This window comes from Hippoglossus stenolepis, chromosome 5, assembly GCF_022539355.2.
Source record: "Hippoglossus stenolepis isolate QCI-W04-F060 chromosome 5, HSTE1.2, whole genome shotgun sequence".
Taxonomy (NCBI): Eukaryota; Metazoa; Chordata; class Actinopteri; order Pleuronectiformes; family Pleuronectidae; genus Hippoglossus; species Hippoglossus stenolepis.
The window spans coordinates 4,672,678-4,696,085 of NC_061487.1; the positions used below are offsets into that span (position 1 = coordinate 4,672,678).

At 41.1% G+C, this 23,408-nt stretch overlaps 1 protein-coding gene across 2 annotated transcripts in view; it reads right to left on the reverse strand.

Moving 5' to 3' along the window:
- The window catches only part of LOC118109517 (plasma membrane calcium-transporting ATPase 1), a 29,004-nt gene that overhangs the window by 3,583 nt on the left and 2,013 nt on the right, over window positions 1–23,408 (reverse strand). For both annotated transcript variants that reach the window (XM_035156673.2, XM_035156672.2), the window contains exons 2-17: window positions 22,520–22,810; window positions 19,632–19,829; window positions 18,701–18,958; window positions 18,086–18,211; window positions 16,438–16,641; window positions 14,756–14,782; window positions 11,963–12,106; window positions 10,958–11,172; window positions 9,999–10,241; window positions 8,772–9,013; window positions 8,454–8,691; window positions 6,634–6,813; window positions 6,234–6,321; window positions 3,324–3,430; window positions 2,612–2,803; window positions 907–1,120 (exon numbers count right to left, since the gene is read on the reverse strand). In XM_035156673.2, coding sequence (XP_035012564.1) covers window positions 907–1,120; window positions 2,612–2,803; window positions 3,324–3,430; window positions 6,234–6,321; window positions 6,634–6,813; window positions 8,454–8,691; window positions 8,772–9,013; window positions 9,999–10,241; window positions 10,958–11,172; window positions 11,963–12,106; window positions 14,756–14,782; window positions 16,438–16,641; window positions 18,086–18,211; window positions 18,701–18,958; window positions 19,632–19,829; window positions 22,520–22,715 — 2,872 coding nt within the window. In that variant the 5' untranslated portion in view covers window positions 22,716–22,810. The remainder of the gene's footprint in view (window positions 1–906; window positions 1,121–2,611; window positions 2,804–3,323; window positions 3,431–6,233; window positions 6,322–6,633; window positions 6,814–8,453; window positions 8,692–8,771; window positions 9,014–9,998; window positions 10,242–10,957; window positions 11,173–11,962; window positions 12,107–14,755; window positions 14,783–16,437; window positions 16,642–18,085; window positions 18,212–18,700; window positions 18,959–19,631; window positions 19,830–22,519; window positions 22,811–23,408) is intronic.

A 23,408-nucleotide genomic window follows, 5' to 3' on the forward strand; every position in this document is an offset into this window, starting at 1 on the left:
AACTATTATGGCTGGGTCTTTTTCTGATGTGGACAATGACGATGAAGCATTTGACTAATACTGTCGCAGTTGCCCCATAAGATTACTTTATAGCTACTGCCCCCTTATAGCAGCTGCTGATGGAGGCATCTACCGGACCGATTCCAAATGTTTTTGTAAGTACCATTCATTTACACACCCACATTTATAAACATAGGCCCCAGGTATAAAAATATGAATTCCCCTTTTATAGTGCAAAGAGTGCCGAAATAATTTCTGTTATGCAATTTTATGTTACACACCTTACATACAGTGGTTGATAATGTCAGTGTATGCATGTATTCATATCTATATAAAGATATTACAGTTTGCTTAGCTTTATAGGCTGATATGATCATTAGCATGTGTTTGTTTATCAACCCCACAATATTTACCAAGCAACAAAGTCACCTCTGAACCTCAATGATGTCAACTGATCAAATCAGAGTTGATTTCAAAATGTTACTGATTATTGATAATAAGGATTAATGAGGTCTTTCCCAACTCCTTAGAAGCTGTGTCACAGCCATATGATCTCTGGCAGGAGTGTCCTGGTTCCTAGTCTTTGTCACAAAGTTATACCCAACTTTGGATCACAATTCACTTCCCATCTCCAAAGCCATTTAATTGGGAAATATTTTAGATTTTACATATTATTTATCTTTTGTTTGTATTTTTGTGTTTTTATTCTGTATGCTAATTTTTGACTGAGTATGTATATTACATTTGTTCTAAAAGATGAAGGGAGCCTGCCGATCTGAGTCTTTTCTATACAACTAGAATGGAAACAGACCATCACCACAGTGGTCTCAGTTATTATGATGCATAAATATGTTGATCATTGGCTCTAAACTCTGAACCACATAAAGCTATGTTGTGATCACTGACCGAGGAACAGCAGGATGAAGATTAGTGTCAGCTGGTAGACAGCGTGTCCCAGAATGTTCTTCATCATGGTGCGGGAGATGAGTGGCTTCTTTCGGCCGTATGGGTTCCTGAGCAGCAGCGCCTCGGTGGGAGGCTCGGTGGCGAGAGCCAGTGAAGCGAAGGTGTCCATGATGAGGTTGACCCACAACATCTGCACAGCTTTTAGAGGAGAGTCCTGGAAACATGCACAGTAGAAATGACTAAATAACATTATATTATAATTTATTTTCTATTTATTATAATAATTTGATTATATACATTTAAAAAAGCATAAAATCAACATCTTCAGATCAAAATTATCTTTCGAATTTAGTGTTTGATGAATCTCAGAAAGGTTTTTGGTTGGGATTTTTCTTCATGAGAGTTGAAAATTGACTTTTGAATGGTTGCACTGATTCAATGCTGTATATGTCATGTTGTCTGCAGTGAATCTAAGATTTTTCTATATCAGGGGCCAATTACATGTCCAACATCCATGCACAATTCCTGATTCAATAAGGTCCACATTTGAGTCATTCCTTGTGTTGTTTTAGCTATGTAGCTTTGATTCACATCGTTGTATATATTATGAAAATTGTTTCTTGGTCAATCACACTGTGTACTTTTGTATTGTAAGTAAGTGACTATTTAGTTAAAAAATCCTTCTGATAAGACAGGGGCACTTCAGGAGACTGAAGATTTCAGTTGGGGCCAGTGCCCCGTCTGGCATACAACAGCCTAGAACACTAATATATCTTCTTTTATAGAAGCTTTACAGCTTCTGTATAAAAGCTCTACATCATTAAATATTCATGACTAAATAAGGTTCGATCAAAGTTAACTTATTTATGGATAAAGTTTCACTCTCTAAATTGAGTTATATGCTTTATAAGACCTGATAGCATATAGCTGCTGTTAGTCTTCTACTCAAATGTTGTTTGGTGCATGGACTGAATTAGCCTAAAAACCAGAAAAACATGAATCCATTTGGTTTTAAATGGCCATGTGATAAGAAAAGCAGCGTTTCCATCAAAAGTACCTGGAACCTGTTGTTTGCCTGTGTTTCCACCATGGTCTAAAAACCAGGTAGAGATTCTGCAAATTTACCTGCTGACATATGAAACAACTGATGTCTACAACAAGCTGTTCCACTCCAGTCCACCAGGTGGCAGTAAAGTAAAGACTTTTCATCAACCAATCATGTTATACAAATCGGGCAACACTACAACAACAGTAAACATGAAGGAGATTCAGATCATGCTGATGTTGATCATGATTTACTGATTTGAAAATAAGATTATTGAGTCACACAGAACAGATTTTTGGAGCTATTGCAGAGATTGATAGGCTGAAATAAAATGCTGGAGTACTCTACCAACCAGGCTCTTTCAATTCAGTGCTGCAACCCCCTGCCAAAAAGAACTAGCCTATGAGCAGGGACGTTTTTGCAGGTAAAAAGATTTCTCAGGAACTTAATGTACAGTAAAGTACTTTGAGTGGTCATCAGCACTAGAAAGGTGCTATATAAATACAGACCATTTACCATTTACCCTATTCCCTGCGGTGGAAATGTAACGTGTAGCTGGTGTTCTGATGGTAGGAGTGGAAACACATGAGAACACAAACCCTAACATGGACTGGTATTCTGGTGGACCCTCAGACAGCATTGGTGTGTGTTGGCTCTGACCTGGGTAATGCAGGCCCCGGTGAAGGCCACGATGACAGCGACCACGTTCACAGTGAGCTGGAACTGCAGGAACTTGGAGATGCTGTCGTAGACGTTCCTGCCCCACATCACGGCTTTCACAATGCTGCTGAAGTTGTCGTCCGTCAGGATGATGTCAGACGCCTCCTTCGCCACATCTGTTCCTGCAATGCCCTGCAGAACACAACACGTAGGTAACTAAACCTGACTAAACCTGATCCTGGGCCGAGGTTTAGACCATCAACAGGAGATTGAGGCTTCTACTGGTCCGGAACCTGAATGTACCTGCATGCTGTCAGTCTGCATGTGAGGGATACTGATGTGATCGTCTTTAATTTATAAATTAAATCTATCTGAACACAATTGATCAAATGGATGATAATGGTAAAGACCAAAAGTCAAATCTATAATCAAATCTAAATTCAAAGAGTGATCAATTCTTTGGCATTTAAAAATACATAACATGTCATATACCTGAATGTATAAACTAAAATAAACTATAACTCAACTTCAAAATGTAGCAGATAAATATGAATCTGATTATTTCATAATGAATCAACAAATTTACATCACCTCTCATCTTTTTGACTATTATTTTCTGTTTTATAAAAACTGTAATGAATGTTTGTAAAAAAACATTGAATGTGAAGAAGTTAACTAGAAGCAGCAGTTTGATATCAGTGACAGTTGTTACCATGGCGAAGCCGACATCTGCCTTCTTGAGGGCAGGCCCGTCATTTGTTCCATCTCCTGTAACGGCGACAACCTGCCTCTGCTCCAGCACCGTGCTGTCGATGATACCTGAGAGGACGACACTCAGATTGTCTCAGATCAAATGAGGAAGACGTGTCCCAGGACTCTGATTGTGTGTTTACATCAGCTACAATCTTGTTTTTCTCTGCTGTTTATCACTTTTTTTTTGCTATTATATCTTTTTATTAAGATATAATGTGTAATAATTCCTCATTTAAATGTCTTAAAACAACTAGACATTTTGTTGACTTGGGTACTTACGTTGTCAAAAATGTTGCAAAATGTTTTTTAGGTAACTGGAAGTTTCATGTTGGACGCCTTTTAATTGCACCATATCAGCTTTGCCCATCTCTGCTATAACTTCCGGGGCAAACAACGTATGACGAACGAAAAACACACTGCTAGCCTGTTAGCCAGTTAACTGTTTTCACCTTCCACTGCTGGTATTGATCACTCTTAATGGATCACAGCTATTCATTGCCATTTGCAATGTAAAACATAAACGCACAGGGGAACCACACGACTCAAAAGGATTATGGGACAAGGTGGTGAAGACAACAAGTCCCATGATCCCACTCTGCTTCCCAACATCATCAAACTAGGTGTCTGTACTACGAAGCAAGTTCAACATACCCAAGATATCTTTCCGATATCCGGGTGAACTTAACCTCAGGCCAAGCGGTCACATGAAGCTGGTTATCAACTGGTTAAGTCAACCCAGATTTTCCTCATCAAGATCTGAGCGTCTGCACATGAAAGGGGATGTGTTTACTGTTCATGGCCAATCACCGACATGGACAAGTGCCGTGCATTTTACAACGAGGATCGAACTGTTATGTTAGAAAATATGAGGAGAAAAAATACATTATACAGAATAAAAGAAACACAGTTACAGCTGCTAAATACAGGAAGAACAGCTGGTAAAACGTCTCTGATTGTGTGAATGTGTAAGTTACGAAGCTCCTAGTGACATTTGGGAAAAATATATTACGTGGCCACAACATAACGTGTGGGAACGAGATAAGTTACTCTGGGCCACAAGTTCTGAATCTGTACATTAGAAACAAGTCCTGTTGAAATGAACTGAAGAAGCCTCTTGCAAGAGTGATAAAATATTTCACTCACATGACTTAGCCTCTATAATGAGCTTTAGTTTGACACACACTGTCTGCACTGACTCTGACGACACACTGTGGTGGAAACCTTGGCCATTACTAGTAAATAAAAACATATGGACCTGTTTTTGTGCACCATGGCGCAAGGTACGTGACTGTGCACATTCGGTATTTTGGTGACAGGATGCATCTGGCGCATCTGGAAACAGAGAGAGATTGAGATGTACTGAGTGTGTTAGCAGCGGAGATCGACTTAACCAACCAGACATTGTTTTATACTTCCCTTTAAGGAGAGTGTACAACAGTGCGGTTTCAGTTTTGTGAGGGTTGACTGTTTGAGTCTCAGAGAGAGGAGGTAGGGATGGGGGCTGTCACAAGGTAAATCTGTAAGCTATCTCCCCCATTACAAATAAATATTTAATTTCATAAAATAAACCTACTTAGAGGATGAAATTATGAAACTCTAGTTATCCGCTGCAAAAACACCCAGTACATCAATTACTCCCACAAGAAAAGAAGCATAGAGCGACGCAGACAGTCTTTGGTTCTGTTCGGCTCCAGCTATTGACAAAGGTTTATCATTCGCCTGCTGACTAGGAAAATAAAGAGAGACCATATCACACCCATGTTGCGCCTCCTACACTGGCTTCCTGTTTGTCACAGGATCCTTTTTCAAATCTTACTTTTAACTTTTAAATCTCTTAACGGACTGGCACCGTCTTACTTATCCGAACTTCTCTTTATGCACACTCCAGTTAGGGAACTGAGATCAGCCACTCAACTGCTCCTTGACAAACCTCAGACAAGGCTAGTAACCAGAGGTGATCGTGATCTGCCCCGTCTTTAACACACTTTAAATCACTACTAAAAACACACCTGTTCTCCCAGGCTTTCTCCTCGAGTTGACTATGTTTCATCGCAGCTGATTTGATTCATTTTATCGTATATCTTATATTTTATTTTAATTTTATTTATTTTACATAAATAATTGTATTTTATTTGTATTACTTGCATTATGATGTATTACGTTTTACTGTCCTTTTGTTGTACCATTACACCTGTAAAGCACTTTGGTCAACCTGGTTGTTGTAAATGTGCTATATAAATATATCTATATATATATCTATAAATCTATATATTATATAAAGACACTCATCAGAGTAGGTCAAAGGATTTTCTGGGTCTCTGAAGACCCTTTTCCTCCTCAGAGACTCTAACAATCCACACCCAGCTCCACGGGATCCTTTTATTCATTTATTTATTTTTGCTCCAGGGGATCCTCTAAGAACGGTGAGGTCATATTTCAAAGAAATTGATTGGTCAGTGGGTGGAGCTTTTATACAGCTTGATCTCTTATCTCCAATTTAACCTGCTTCAGGGCAGGTTAGCCATTCAGCATAAGTTACCATGGTGATTTACCCCAATATGAAGTGTTAAAAACACCGCCCCTTTCATATGCACATGTTCATATCTAGAGTAGGAAATCCTGAGTTGACTTAACAAGTTGATAGCTTCGTGTGACCACTTAGCCTGATGTGATGGTTAGGTTATGTTCACCTGGATATCGGAAAGATACGCTTTGTAGTACAGGCCCCCAGTGTACGGAGTTACATATTGTATGGTTAATATTATTTTCTACTGATGTTAAAGTATATCTATGTAATGCATTTTAAAAGTGTCTTATGTGTAAATGGTACTGTACCCCAACCCCTACACCTGGTTAGAGTGTTACTGACCTTTGACCAGAGTGTGTTTGTCCGTTGGCGACGATCTGGCAAGGACTCTCAGGTTTGGCCAAATCTTGTCAATACGTTCCTGCTCAATCTGCAGAGAATGTAGAGACACAATTATGAAGTGTTACTTACAAAGCATTCATTTTGTTTAATTTCACATTATCAGAATTAAGTGCTGCTGCTGCCCCCTACAGCAGTGGTGTGTTCCCTCCCTTCGTAGGGCTGAGAAAATGTTTATACTATTTAAATGAAGGAAAATCACTCTTTGATTCAACAGATATCAACCCTGAGGGTGAGAATTGTGCTAAAGGAAAATGTGGAGGGGGTGTTAAGACAGCAGTAGACTTTAGGTACACTCGGGAGAGACACTGCTGTGCTCTGGTCCACTGTGTGTTGGTCTGACCTCTCCCAGCTCGTTTCGGATCAGTCGGTTGAACTCTTTGCCCTCCATACACACAAAGTCGTCTCCAGGTTGCAGGATGCCACATTTGACTGCAATGGCCCGTGCAGTGTTGATGTTGTCTCCGGTCACCATGCGGACTGTGATCCCGGCCCGCTGGCACTTTCTGATGGCTTCTGGTACCTGATGAGAACAGCATCAACAGGTAGAGAGTGTTAGATGCTGACATTCATGTTAGTTCAATGTTAGCATTAACAGCTGTTTATTTAGCGATCTAGCAAGAGGTTGTGAGTTCAACATCAAACTTCACTCCTTTCATCACCAAGGGCTGCCTCCAACAGTGGAAAGGACAATGGAGTATTAAGGCCATACTGACAAAAAATATATAAAAATCATATTGTGTGGTAATTATGTTGTAATATAAGGAGCAAGAAAGTCATTATATTACGAGAATAAAGAAAAGAGATACTATGAAACCACTCTGAACACCAATGCCAACGTTACCTTTGTGTTAACTTTGACTGGGTTTTAATTCTACTGGAGGTAGCACGCTAACCAGTTGGCCCTGGCCAGACCAGCTAGTCTCATCACTTTCCAATAGTGAGTCACTGCCCTGAAGAAATAATGCTGCTCAAAGGACATTTTATAACCCTTTGTAAACACAACCATGGCTGAAGGTCTTGGCAAGAACACCCTCACTGCCACACTCTCCCAACAAGAAACCACATTTGGAGAGAATGTGTACATGCACCTGTATTATATTTACTGTCATCACCATTCCTCCAACAGATTGTCTCTGCCTGACCTCCACCTCCTGCAGCTCCTAACAGGCTTCCTTTACGGCCTTCCTAAATATCTGCACAGAATCGGAATATCCCTTACTCCGAGATGTGCATGGAAGAGCCATTATAAAGGGTCATTATCAAACCCAAAAGAGACATGATCATAATGTTTAAGGAACCTCTTCCTCAGTTGTTCTGAGAGTAGGGACCTGTACTCTGTATTTTTTCTGTGATTGATGCAGAGCTGGCCCTAGCCTTTATGAGGCCCCAAGCAGAATTTCATTTGCGGCCCCCCGCCTTGGTGCCGCCAATATTATTGACCATTGTCAATGCTTGATCATTCACAAACGATCTAACATACTCAATGTCAGTTTTGTTAGTTGTAGCTGTGTTGCTTATACCAATGCCAGCCTTAATGCTTCTATTGTTTTTGATGTATTCACACACGGACACACATGACTTCTGTCGGACAGATTTCAAAAATGAAATAATGCTGATCCTATATGACCAAATCAGCCTTATATTACTTTAATGGTACAGGCAATTACTCTCACTCTACCAACAGTCATAACAAAAATAAAGTAGATGAAACAAAAATTGATATTTTTAATAAAGATCCAATGACTATGCGTGAAGATAGGGCTTTAACACTGTGCTCAGTGAAAGCAGTGAGCTGGTGGAGACATTTGAATAATTGTGGCACAAATAATAATAATGATGGTGTAACCAAGGATATTTTCGGTAGCTTACCCAGTTACAGACATTCCTTCTGAAGCTATTCGTAGGTACGTAGCCTCCTAAGGTCCCTTAAATGCATCACCTGCGAACTATCGACAGGTGCTGATAAGCTGCTGCTCACAGTTACACACATTAACACACTCCCAGCGCAGAGCACGTAGCTCAAACGTACACTAGACTAACTGAGACATTTGCTTTGATACGAGGGGAGAGGCGGGGCCTTGCTAAATTTGCGGAGCCTTACGCAACGTGCGTAGTGAGACTAAAGGGAGGTCCAGCTCTGGATTAATGAGGCTGACGTACCTCAGGTCGCACAGGGTCCTCAATGCCAACCACAGCGATGCAGGTGAGGCCGGTGAGGATCTGGACCTCATTGTCCCAGTCAGGCTCTCCGTCAGCTGTGGGGAAGTCTCTGTAGGCGAGGCATATGGTCCTTAGGCCCTCTGAAGCCATTGGCTCAATCACGTTCTTTATCAGGTGGTCTCGGTCCCGAGGTTTGAGGTCATTGGCTTCTCCGCTGCCCATCAGAATCTTACAGCACCTGGATTTACAGGACAGAGTCATGTCATTGTCATCTGACTGAGGCTGGAGCTCTGTCAGCAGCAGCAATATGAAACCTACTTTCTGAGCAGGATCTCAGAGGCCCCCTTGCTGAACATTCGGTAGCTGCCGTCATGGTTCTTTAACACAGTACTCATGGACTTCCTTGTAGAGTTGAAAGTGTAGACCTTGAACAGTCTCTCCTCTGGGATCTCATTGCGGATGGTCTGGTAGTCTCTGTGCAGGTCGAGGGTGAGTCCCAGTAAGGCACATTCAGTCTTGTTTCCCACCTGGCGAGGGAGCCCGCCCTCCTTCTCTGGAGGCTGCAGGAATCAGCAGCAGAAAGGAAGTTCAATCGCACGTTCAAGTTTCTTTACATGGTGTGAAAATCAAACTTGGAAATCATCAGCACATTATAGCAACGACAAAACAGCCCCAGCTATGAGATTCATCTTTTAGCAAACATAAAATCTTAGGTTCTTTCTAGTTCCAAGTTATATTTTAGATTATATTTCCTTCCCCTCAACAACTTGTGCTCAGACAAGAGCCTGCTCACTGTTATCAGAATCCAAGTCTGCTAATTGATTGGATTGATGAGCCAATGAATTATTTTATGTTTTTTATGAAGAAATCTTATTATGGTTTATACATTATGCAACTTATTGTTTGTCCAAAAAATATTATCTGGGCCCACCCTCTCTAATGTGAGGATGTTCAGTGAACTCAATAGCGTGTTTTGAGCATTGTGTTACTGAGACAAAACTAGACATTGAATTACGTTTCCTTTGGATTTGGAAAGTGTGAGGGGTATTTTTTTATGTCTTTTGACCACGGTTTTCCACTTTTTCAACTAAAGACCCCTTTATAGCCAGTCATTGCTTTCTTGCAACCCCTTGTCACAGCTTGTTTGACTTTTGAGTACTTTTAGCTTGAAAAAACCCCACCTACATTTGATGTAGCTGTAATGTTTTAACTAACTAATCTATTTTTGCTCATCATGTCATGAACCTTGTGTTTAACAGTTACAAACCACAGTTTGGGAAATGCTGATACATGAAACAACTCAGATTTATTGATAATAAAAATAAATGCTAATGACCATCTGAAGGAAACTTATAAAGAAATCTCTTATTGGGAATGTTTGCAGTTGAACCTGTTTGTGTCCTCTGTGCTTTGAGCAGTGGATTTTGGAGGCAGTGATCAGATGAGTCTTGAGCCTATCTGGCATCTCTCCAAACCAGCCTGCTCTCTCAGCCAAATGCGTAAATCACAGAGCTCCCTGAATGGAAAGCTATTTTTACAGCTCACCATGATCTTGGTGGTGTAGGCGCAGTTGACCCCAATACCCAGGATGAGCAGGTCCAGTATCTTGGCAGGGATCTTGCTCGGCTCCGGCACCTCTTTGTAGTAGGATCCTGCGATGTAGGCCTGCACCACTCTCATGCGGTTCATAGTTAGTGTACCTGTCTTGTCGGAGCAAATGGCTGTGGCGTTGCCCATCGTCTCACAGGCGTCTAGGTGGCGGACAAGGTTGTTGTCCTTCATCATTTTCTGAAAAAGAGGAGATCAGCGTTACCCAAGTCTTAATTTACGAGACACTTACAATAAAAAGGATTGTATGGAGAGGGTCAAATGAGCCCACATGTACATTTCTCGAAAGTTCAATGCTACAACCAAGGGGAATAAATAATAATGTTCACCCACTGAGTGCTTTAACATTAAAATGATTTTGATAAGAGCCCGTGAAAAACCTCACATGCAGAGATCTTCAACATCAAGATTTCTGCATTATTTCTTGAGAAATTCACAATATTAAAGAAATAAGAAAAGAAAAGTGGATCAATTCAGCTCCAAAAGTTAATGGATTCTTCCTTGACCCATGTCCCATTCTTCCACCAAGTTTCAATAATATCAGTTTCTGCATAATCCTGTTAACAGTCAAACAAACTGAAAAACAGCACACGCAGACTGTAAAAGTTCAGAGTGACAGGCTATATAATTGCGTATACGAGGGATAGTGTTTTCTTTGCAAACCATGCATGGAGCTACCAAAGGTGATAATTTTTCTGAGCAAATTGATTTGGCTAAAACCAGCTGTGAGCATCATCATCATCACTACCACCTGACATCAGATATGTTAAAAAAGAGCAGCAGTTTCAGCCATTTCATCAGAAAGGTCAGTGTGACATATGTGTTCAATAATTAAGTATAAGCCAAAAAGAATTTTATAAAACATAAAGATTTCCCAACCCCTTCTGGAAACAGACCTTGACTGAATAGGCCAAGGAGATAGTGACAGCCAGAGGGAGACCTTCAGGCACGGCCACGACCAGCACTGTCACACCGATGATGAAGAACTTCACTAAGAACTGCACGTAGATGGGCATACACTCATTGGCCCAGGGAACCCCTTGAATCCAGAAGGTGTCGATCACGAAGCGAGTGATGAGGATTAGGACGGTGAGAGACGACATTAACAGACCTGAGGACAAAGACGGACAGAGAGACGCAGAGAGACAGGGACACAGTGAGTAAGTTAAGCACAGTGAGGAGCAGTGAAAAAGTATTCTGTGCTTATATTAATCAAGTACCAGAAGTAAAAGAAGAAATTGTGATGACATGTTGTAGTTTTCTGATTGTTTGTTGTCATTTGTGTTGGATGAAGTCCAAACTACAGAAAATAAGACAGCTTCTACATACTTTGGCTGTATGTCCCTACAGGCAAATAATGCACAACAACAAAACATGGCATCTATCAGGTTCATTAATCCCATTGTTTTACAATGCTTTGTCCAGCACATCTTCAATATATCATGTATGACACATGTGCACCAGTGTTGTCGCAGATCCTCTCTGTGGGGAGTGTGGTGTTTCCAATTCACCTTTCAACCAGCACTTTTCACTAATGTGTCTTCAAATAAATTCACAAAAAAAATCATCTCTCTCAAACATGATTTCCTCCACTGACAAACCGGAGTAAGTGATTTGATTTAATGGTGGGTGGAAGGCAGAAGACGAAAAAGTATATAGAGGACATTTGGGTCTTCTGGTTGTGACATGCAATAATCATCACTGCTCCAAAACACACAAGGCTGCAAGGACTTTTTTACAGTTTTTGTGAGTGATCATCTCTCCCAACAAGCTGGCTGAAGCATGGAACGTGTTGGTCCTGAGGGCAGAACTAAATATGTGTCACTCTATTTTTCTTTAATTTTCAGGCACTCACTCTCAAACACACTGTTCCTCATTCATCTGATTCTAGCTGTTCGCACCTGCTTTGCCGATCTGCATAGCCAGTTTGGTCAGCTTCCCCTGGAGGACCGACTTCTCCTTCTTTGGCAGGTTTTTCTTCTTGTCTGGTTCTTCGTCCTCGTTGAGCGGCTGCATCTCCACATTGGCTCCATCCTTGTTTTTCCCTGCAGAGGACACAGGAAGTCAGTGAGACCTGTATCTGTTAAGACACAAATCTCCACACAGGCTGAGACGTATTGTTTTAAATTAAGTCAAGACAATTTTATTTTAATTTGGCTACAATATTCTCACATGAAAGCCAATCGTCAAAAAATGGTTGAGTCTTAAGCAGCAGCCACATAATAATAACGGATAAAAGAATTCCTTTTATTTTGCTGTTTGTCAATTGCTTTTAAGCTGCAGGCAAAGAAATCAACCCTTCTTGCAGATGTTTCACATTAAAAGGTTACATCGGAAGGGACAGATAGTTCCTTTCATTTAATTGACCGGAAAACATTAAATAGAAAATATCTGCAAAAAAGATTGAATTTCATTGATGTATCGTGAGCTTTAAAAAACTCTAAAAAGTAGAAATGATGGTAATTGATCAGTGATTGCAGATGTCTGCAATGCACCAGGGAGTCTCTTGTAGGGATGAAAAGGTTTCCAGTTTCATGGTTGTGGTAGTTGAACCATTTCAAACTTTGATTCCTGTGATAATGTGTCAGCAAGTCTCCAAGATGCAGGCGCAGCAAGCAATGTGCATTTGTTGTGTGTTGTAAAAACATGGTAGAAGGGTGGTAGAAGGGCAGGCAGGTGGGGGCTGTAACTTTGCCCATAGCTAACATCCACTGTCGCCAAATTGTGCGTGTTTAAGAAATGGTAATATTTTGTACTGACTCTGACACTTGGGGTCGACGTGTGCACTTAACGTAATGAGTTGTCAATCTTCTCTCCTCTGCTCCGATGAATTATTAAAATATTATTGCTATCTTCACAGAAAACATATATATTATTTAAATATAAATCTTGGTGAAATTATTTCAGTTTGTGTTTTGAAAATTTTCAGCACATTTATGAACACAGCAATAATAATGATAACCATGACAATTTTGGCCACTATAATCATGACACAAAATGTTCACACCATTTCATCTCTAGTCTCCATGTGTTGAGGAGTAGAAAATCAGTCCTACAGTTATGTAGAGTGAACTTCACATTAGTGATATTCTGTTAACCTTTACATCCTAGAGTCATTATTCAAAGTCTGTGTATCTCTGTTTTCCTTTTTCGAGTGCAATCACTCTGATAGTTATTGTAACATGCACAGCAGCATGAACGCCTCAAAACGTGAATGTGAAACTGCACAGGACACCCTCAATGGTTGCCATTGTTGCTACATAATGGGAAGGGAGGGCCCATATTGTCAAACCTGTGAAAAGGCAACAACAGGTGTAATTCCCAGGTTGCATGAAACAGGGGACCAGATTAAAAAATTAAACAATCTGCAGCCATCTTGGCAGGTGACAATCATGGTCAAGTTTTATCTGGGACAACTTCACCCTCAGAATTCACACACTGCGCTGGTGTGTGTACCATGTGCACAGTATACTACATGTACGTGTACTGACTGAAGTATCCGAATTGAGATGCAGCATGTGACAACATGACCGGTAAAGGGGCGGGGCCACAACATTGTGGGTCAACATGTAAGTGGTGTTTGTCTTTTCCCAGTTTGGGTTTATTGTACTGTGTTGGTGAACTTCCATCAGTATGTATGAGTCAGAGCAGAAGTCCAAGTTACACACTAACCAAGTAACTGACATTATCTGTTCTGTCTGTAACACACACTGTAGCTCTCTGACAGAGTGAGGATATCTGTGTGTGTGTTGAATGTGTGTGAGTGTGTGTGAGAGCGTGCTGATCCCAGCTCAGTAATGAGGTTATTAGTGGACAGGCAGGCGGCAGCAGCAGGCAGGAGAAGAAAGCAGCTGCCGAGCTTAAGGCCGATAATCTGCTTGGACCTAATCACCATCAACCGAGTCAGGAGCACCTGCTGCTGCTCAGACCGCAGGGACGCACACTGCACCATGTGGGCCCACAGGGGAAGGAAGTGAGAGAACCTGCCAGGGGACCAGGAAATGTGAGCTCACCACAGACTGACTGCTGAATCCACTTAAGAACCATGGTCCCCGGTAGGATCTTTGACCAGTCTGATCAGAACCAGTGGTGGTTCTACTTCAAGGGACTTCAAGGGGCCAATCAGAGTTCAGGCCAGTGCCCCCTCTGGCCACGGCCCTTGATTGTTTTTTGATTGACTTGTTTCGCAGCAACTGCAACAATCCGTCACTTTCCAGAAATAATCTGTAATTTCTCAGTCTCGCCTAGACAACAGTCTAATAATCAAACAGCCAACATACACTTCTATAACGTCACTCCTTCAGACAACCAAAACTAAGTATGTATGTGAGTATATTATTATCATTATAAAAATATACTCACATATATCATTATCTGACTGATGCATCACCATCACAGATGACTGATGTGAAATGCTTGCTGGGATAATTATCTACTACAAATTGCAGCTCAGGTCTCAAATCGGCGCTGCATTCACAGAGTTCTTGGGTAAAAATGTACTTTATATTCAGACAGTATTCAGACTGTTACTGATGATCTCACACCTGAGCTTAAGAGTAGACTGAGAGAGACAAATGGCCGCCTGTCATCCTCTCACCTTATGTTACTGATGGAAAGTTGAGCTGAAGCATCACATTCACTCACAGAGTCGTGTGTGATAACTGACAGTACTGAAGCTGTGATATGCTGCTCACCTTTCTTGCCTTTGTCGTCTTTTTTACCTGTAGAAGAAAAACATGCAGCAGCCATAAGTTATTTATACAAATACAATTAGACATTAATACAAGATTAAAAACACCAGAGATTTATTAGAATCTACGAGGGCCCTAAGGGGACATGGGGGGAAAAAAAAGATGAAACCTTCTGGTCGAGACCAGAAACTTTCTAGTGCGCACGCAATACTTTTTCTTGTGCGCAGCTCAGATATCTGTCAGACCACATGCTTTTCAGCTTGCTTTATTTCTGTGTGGAAATGACAGTACAGGAGTTATGTGGTAAAGTTGGGAAGATATTCACAGATTCAGACTTTACGGATCAATATCTCAATAAACAAAGCATCTTTGAAACACAAGTGAGCCTCCTTCCAATCAGAGTAATGAACACAACCAGATTTATTTTCATCAAAAGAAGCAGAAATGTGATCAGGAGGAAAACCATTGGTCTTAATGCACAGCCGGCAGTGAGACAAGTGGGCAGGGACCGTCTACAAAGTGCAACGCCAAAAACACATACTACAAAATGTTCAGTAGCATCACTGCTGTACACTGTATTATACAGAGTCCCCAAAATCAATACACACATAAATGGTCCTCTCCTGGTTTGACTAGCTAAGACAAGCCGAAATGCACTGTGGTTTGACAGATATCACACGCACCAGAAACTTTAATCTTTTTTTTTTAGCCCATATGTCCCCTTAGGGATCCATAATAATCAAAGACATACAAATACTCTGCTGTTGAAATGTTTTTGGAAATCTGCATTGACCCAACACAGCAACTTCAAACATACAAGGGATATTCTGCATCTAGTCCTTATTCTGAAAAGGCAGACCCTTGGCCAGGCCACCAATCTAAAGGCACAGTCACACATACATAAATGATAATTGCCTGCCCAGTCAAATTACGTGTCATTGCTTGCTGAATGTGGGCACTGCAGGATGTGACGCAAACGGCAATCAGTTGCTGTTGTCCGTTTGAGGTTGTGGTGGTTGATGTTTGTAGAGTTGTCTCTCAACTCAGTGGCTCTATTTTGTGAGACGGTTTATAATTTTGATGTCCGACATCATAAAGCACTGGCTGATATCAGGATCATCTCCACCTTGGCTCACTATTGAGACTACATCCTATGACGTGGGGTCAACCACACAAACGTCATTGCTATGGGTTGAGGCTGTGACATTGCCGGTCAAAGTTTACCAAAGTTCAACTCCGCGGGAAGCCACGCAGCAGATTTGCTTCACCAGAGGGAGCAAATGTTGTAATCGTTCCGTCGCTCGCACAGCAAGGAACTGAACAGGAGGCGACGGTTTGCCACTGCTACAGTCGTTTATGTGTGACCGTGCCCTAAAGCTGCTTCTGTTCAGCTGTACTTCCTTGTCAGTGTTTGGTCTCTGCAACAAGCCCACATGACTACCAAGAAAACCATCTTGATGTTCATTTCTCAGAGTCGGTGTGGATGAGTGAATCTGTGTGTGTCAGATTGGATCCCTGCTACCTCTCTCCATGGATAGACTGGTGTAATGCATGTGTGATAATGAGAGGGAGATAACTATGTTACTGTGTTAGTATGAAGTCACTCAGACACAGAGATGTACTGAAGTGAAGACTGAACTGCACCAGCTGAAGTGAAACACCTCCCCTTCATATGCTCAACTTACTTTTCTTGTCCTTCTTCTCCTTCTTTTTCCGCTCCTCTTTCCTCTTTTCTTTCTCTTTCTTCTTCTTCTCTTTCTCAGCCTTCTCGTCACCTTCGCCCTCACCTTCCTCACCAGCGCCGAGCAGTGTGAAGATGATGCCAGTCTGAGAGTTCACGCCTACAGCGGTGACCAGCATTTTTCCAGAGCCCTCCATTACATGGGTACCTGAGAGAGGGAGCGAGAGAAAGAGAGAGAGAGAGAGAGGACGAGGATGTACACCATTGTTATTTCTGTTTCTGTTTGTTTTTTCGGTCATCTCTGTCACAAGGGTCCATTCACATCTCTGTGTCTCCTTAAGAGAGAGAGAGACGAGTATTTTGTGACAAACGTATGTGACATCTTTTAAACTCCTGGTCACTGCTGCATATGTAACTGCATTAGGTCCACTGTAAAAATAAAATGTAAAAAAAATATATATTATGGAGAAGGGCGTTATTAAAGTCACAAATGCATGAGAAGAAACTCATTCAGAAGAAAATAACACACTGATCTGAATGAAGTGATAACTTTGGTCTGTTGTGTTATGTCCTGCTGTACCACACATTCCATTTGAAATGCCTGTAGACATAACCTGCAGTATCTTTACATCTGTCTTACATGGTTGTAGTTACAGATGCACTAAAATGTTGTAATTTTGATTACATGATTTTTTTCTCTCATACATTTATGACTTTAATGTCAGAATTTCATAATCTATTTGTCCACTGATCCTCATTCAAAAAAAAAAAAAACTACAATGGCCATAATACACCATCCTAGCGACCTGTGTGCACAAAGTCCACATTTTTTACTCTGCGCATGTACGGACAAATTAATTCCATTGTGTTTGTGTGTGTAGCAGTTGCTATTACTCTCCGACACTGTAGTAGGAGCTGTCGCCAACTCTATAACAAGCACACTCGAGAGCCACTCTAGAAGAAGAAGGCAGCTTTATGGCACGTTTCACAAGATGCCTGTAATCTTGTAACCAGGCTCCAGACTGCTGATGTTGTTGGCAGAAGCTTGGATAGGATGTGATTGTGTCGCACATAGAACAAACCAATGAGCAAATCATGAATAAGGAGCCATGTTCAGTCAGTGTGGCTGCAGGCTGCTTAAATAAGAAAGGTCACTTTGGTTCTATGTTGTGTTATTTCAATATGGGATGAATGTTCAGTCAGAGGGAAGCTCAGACTCAGCAGAAGAAAAATCAAAAGTGGAATTTGACTCATGAGAGCTGAGGTCACAACTTACTGTGCGTTCATGTGGTGTGGGTATTATCAGAAAAATGTGTTCCTCCTGATTTCAAAATCAACTCTAAATAGTAGCTTTTAATTTGGACTTGTGGAATGTTGCGCTTGTCACTTGCCATGTCCATCGCTCACAAGCATCTATACTATTTTTTAACCAGTACAGATGATTTTATGATCAACATGCATTCATTTTAAATTATTTATATGTCTGTCACAACTGATCTTTTTCTTTGATCTTTTTTACTACGCGAATATTGGAACTTCAAAGCACCTGAACACGCTGAAGTCGGAACAACAACTTCACAACTCAGGAAATGGGACCTTCCGAGGAGCGTGTGAATGTACAGTTAATTTATAATTCGATGTGAATGAAGCACCTGACAGCATCATGAGGTCTTCACTGACGCTCTTCTTGACATGATCGGACTCTCCGGTCAGAGAGCTCTCGTCGATCTTTAGATCATTGCCCTGGATCAGGATGCCGTCAGCTGGGAGAAGGTCACCTGGGAGACACAGAGGTACGCTGTGAGAACAGGTCATCAGGTCATAATGTTACATCATCATTAAATTGTTGACTGGAGCAAATACAGGTACAACATGGTGTACTCCGTGGAAGAGGACATGGTCACTTAAACTAAACTAATTATAACACACCATTTATTGTTTTTTCACAAACAAAAAACGTATTATTCTGAATATTATATCACATTTCTATCAATAGATCCTCTTGCACCCTGGACCTTTCAGAAATGAAACATCAATAGATTCTATCAGGGCCTCTTCTAGGCCTATTGTGAAAAAGGTGTATTAGCAACCATACTTTGAACAATAAATGAAAACATCACCAAACAAAACTTGCAAAATGATGATTTAGATCAGGAATTATCTTTATAAAAGATTGCCTGATCCAGATTATGTATCTAAAGGTTTGATATCCAGCTGTAATCATCACACAGCATAAACTTTACTCTACATGCTTATTGTTCTCTCACCATATTTGACTTGTGCAATGTCTCCAACCACGATCTCGGACACATTGATCTGGATCACCTGTCCGCCTCGGACCACAGTGAACTTCTGCTCCTGCTCGATGCGGCTCTGGAGGCCGCGGAACTGCTTCTCCTTGCTCCAATCATTGAAGGCCGTCACCAGGACCACGCACACCACGGACAGCAGGATGGCAGCGCCCTCGATCCACCCAGCCTCCGAGTCCTCCTCGTCCTCCATGCCGCCCGCCGCGCTGCCACAGTCTGAGCAGGGGCAGCAACAGTGTTTAAATGTTAGTTAGATGTTCCATTGCTTCTTCACACACTTCAGCAGTGAAACCTGACAGGAGGTTTAGGAGGTTTCTAAATTCTAAGGAGTGATAGGTATGTATGGTTTGATTTAAAATGACTGATGAAGATAATGACCCAGATCATGTGAATCCTGCCGGGTCAGTGGTCTGCTTTAAAAAGCTGGTTTCCTGAAATATCAGCTTTTCGTAGGGTGAGGAGGTCTCTTGACAAGACAGCACTGACCTATAAAACCTACAGAATCACCACAAAAGTGTAAAAACAAATCCTGAAGGATCCCTCAGGTTTTTATTTTAAGTGACCCTGAAATAAATGCAGATGTACTGCTGCTGCCATATCTGGCATCTAACACAAGCACATTAACAGAAAACAGGAATGGAATGGAGGTAGTCAACGAAACGAGCAGAGTTACATTCTCCGGTTGAGCTGTATTATATTTTATATTTTAGTTATACTTTAATCTGAGGCAGCTGCTCTGCAGGGCAGCTAGGCTAAAGTGTAACTAAGCAGAGACCAATGTTAATATAGTAGTTTTTATTTCAATGGAAGACATTAGTAATATGTATTAGGCATCATGTACTTTTCATATCAGAAAATATATTTATCAAAGATGTAAAGATCAACTCACTCTGTCTCTCAGCATCTGGCGGTTTGTAGAAAGAAAGGCCAAGTGAAATGACGGCTGCCACCTCTAGGATGATGAGCGTGACATCCTGCAGGGCTTCCCACACTAACTGCAAAAAGGTTTTTGGCTTTTTAGGAGGGATTACGTTCTGTCCAAACTCCTTTTTCCTTCTGTTGATGTCGTCAGAGTTTCCATCTAAACCTGCATCAGGAGACACAAACACAACATCAGCACGTCCTTCTCCTGACATCTGTTGATCCTCAATAACACTCACTGCAGGTGATTTCATATTTGTAAACACAAATATTAGTCATATATTTATAAGGCTCATATTTGTGGGATGAAATTGAGACAGATTATTCAATGACACTGATTTAACGCCACAGACCTCCAGTTTCTCCATCTTTACAATCTTATGTTGTACGGTGTACTCTGCACACAGCTTTTACAAGATGCAATTATGCAACAATTTAAATGTTTTTCTAAGGTGTTAGATACACAAATATTCATGTGACCAAGAAAAGGTTAAATATATGCACAAACATCAGAGACGAGATGATGGAAATAAAGAGTCCAGGATTTTATTCGGTACCCGACAAAATCTTATAGCCTATTATTGTTGCAGGTGTTCTCTACAAACCTGAACCTGAATTGAAAATGTCAGCTCTACCTTTAATTGGGACATCATTACATGCATAAAAATATATTACTGTCTAAAAGTCACAGTCAAAAAATATAAATTGAAATGTTGCATTGATACATTGTTGGAAGGGTGCAACATCTTGAGAGAGAGAAGTCAGCATCTTTGCAGGTCTGTTTCTGTCGAGTGCTGCTATTGTCCTGCATACATCCTTCTGAGGTTGATGTACTTTTAATGTCACAGACTGAAGTTTAATTTCTCCAGGAAAAAGTCATTTGCTTTGTAACTCTTTCAGGGGATATTATTTTACCCAGCTGCTAATAGGTTCCCAGAGCTCCACAAAGTGTCAAGACGATCCAACCTATGAGCTCTGACATTGTGTGCGAATGAAGACTGTAACTTTCCAAGAAGATTCAAACCACTGTGTGAACAGTGTACTCACAAACTGTGTGCAACAAAGAATTAAGAGAGAAAACAACAGAGGTAATGGGAAGAAACATATGGGATTCAATGTCACTGAATGTTATAAGTCAGTACTGTGTGCAGCAGACTACACTGAGAACAAAAAACATCTCAAATAGTCTTACAAGAAATTTTCTAAATGTAGTTTAAGATAAGGCAATGTGAGGTGCATCAAAATGTATTTAAATAAACCACGAGTTAATTCCCTGAATGTGAATTTGAAGAAAGGTTGACAGTGGTTTCTGATGCCGGGTGTTTGTGTGTCTGCAGCAGTGTGGAGTTGTGTGGGAGCAGGGAGCAGACAGGTTTCCTCTGTGGAGCAGAGCAACGTGTCGGGACGCGCTCAGCTGCTCCCTCTGGACACACAGCAGCTGCTGCACCACTGCAACTGACTCGCTCGCTCTCGGCGGGGTTTAACCAAACCCTTCTCTCAATGCTGTCTGGAAAACGAAACATGCTCAGGACTTTCTTTTCACTGGGATTAGACTGAATGTGGAAGGGTCTACCCCCCCTCTAGGCTGTCAGCCCAGAGACACAGAGAAGTAAAGCAGCGCCATGGATTTTCCACCGATTTCAAGCTGCTGTTGACATTTTCCTTCTCTCTGTCAGCGGGGTGTCGAGATGCTGAAAGTGTTTACTGAACGTGTGCAAGACGGACAGACTGAATGAATTAATGATGAGTAGAAAAATGTCAAAGGGCAGATGTATGAGAAACACATTTAGTCCACAGAGACACACTGGGTCCACTGTGAAATCATTGCACAACTTCACCGAAACAATAAAGCTTCACTAATACTGACTGCGATAGATCAACTTTTACAGGAATGAACTAAAACCAATGAGTGTATGGAATGAAGTATATGATAATAACACAAAATTATCCCTTCCTGATTTGTAATACATGTGCTATCTTTATTACAAGTATAAAGATTAAAACATTATAATTTTGAATTACCAGCAAGCAGAAGAGAGGTGTTGCTCTCCGTCCAGATCTGAAATCTTGATAAGCCTTTAAATATCACACAGATATAACCAACGATGCAGTCTTAACAACACACAGCTGTAATAAATGAAAGCCCTGCAGGTGACCACGACCAAACATTTCCTCTTCCGCTGAAGAGGCACTTTCCTCAAAGTCTGTGTGATTTTTCTCTTCAAAATAGACTCCTACACAGGCTTTCCAATATACTTATGATAATTTGGAGCTGATGAGCCAAAAGATACTTTTTTAAAAAATGGTGAGAACATGATAGTTTAACTTGCTATATACTTAACAAGATGCTCCACATTACTCATTTCAACACAGACACGTAGCTTAAAGTTATCACTTTGTCCTCGTAAGATTACAACTTTATTCTCAAAATATTTTACCGTTAGGTAGTCTTAATACTCAAATTATTATGCCCGTGCATTTGAATTTATCTTAATTGAAGCGTATTATTAACGGAGTAGAGCCCACTGTGTGCATCTCTGATTGTCCTGAAGCAGACAGAGAGCAGAGCAGGATCAACAGAGGCTGCAGGTCATGGTCGACTTTGACCATCGCAGTCAACAGTCCCTGGAGCCAGGCTTTACATGTCCTCTGTTAGTTTAACAGTGTCCACACTGGGGGAGAGGGGTCCGTGAGTCACTGATGGAGGGGCCTAAAAAAATCACATACCACTGTGGGCCTAACTGAAAACAATACACTGGATTTATATTGGAGCAGATCTCATTTCCTGGAGTTGATTTAAGATTAATTTATTTCTTTCTAGTGAGGACACAAACCAAACACAGAAGCTGTATTTACCTTGGACAGGTGAAGTCTTCAGTCTGGTACACAGCCCATTAACGTCTCCGTAACTTTTCTGGATCCTGGTCAGAGCCTCCGGTCCTCTCAGCTCCATGAGCGAGCGCAGCTCCTGCAGCGAGCAGCTGAACTCTGCCTCGTGGTTAACGTCATCACGTCGGCCGTGTTTCGACCCACGAAAAGAGTTATTGGCCATGTCTGCTCCTCTGGGGCTCGACAGAGGCCTTCCCGACAAACACAGACTCAGTGGTGGGCCTGCGGTGCAGATTTGGCCTTACAGGGACTTTGTGACTGTAGAGGGAAAGACAGTGACTGTTATTTCAGAGACCTCTGTGGAGAACAAATAACTGTGGAGAAAAGGTAGAAATATTACCATATAGAGTACATGACTGGACTCAAGTGTTGTGGCTGGGCGCAGGACAACAAGGTCATGTACCTGATATTAGCTCTGGGGTGGGATTATACTCGTACTACTAATTACATGCAAATTATACATGAGGGGGTTTTAAAAGACTGATATATTTTAATTATATCTAAATTTGACTTTTCTTTTTACTGGTAAACATTTAAAAGAAGGATTTACTGATACTTGTGGATGCATCACACAGAGATTACATATATTTGAACAGTTTTTGGTGGTTTGTTAATTACTTCTCGTGGGAGTGGGAATTAGCTGAGTGAAGTTGGACTCTCAGCTCTGTTTTTATAAAATCCTATCATATCTTAAGGTACCATGCTGTATTGTAACCAATCGCATCGCATCGTATCATATCATTTTGTATCCCATCATATTGTAATGTATCTTATTGTTTTGTATCGTATCATATTGTATGCTATGGTATGATAATGATCGTATCACTCTGTATCATATTGTACCATAACGTATTGT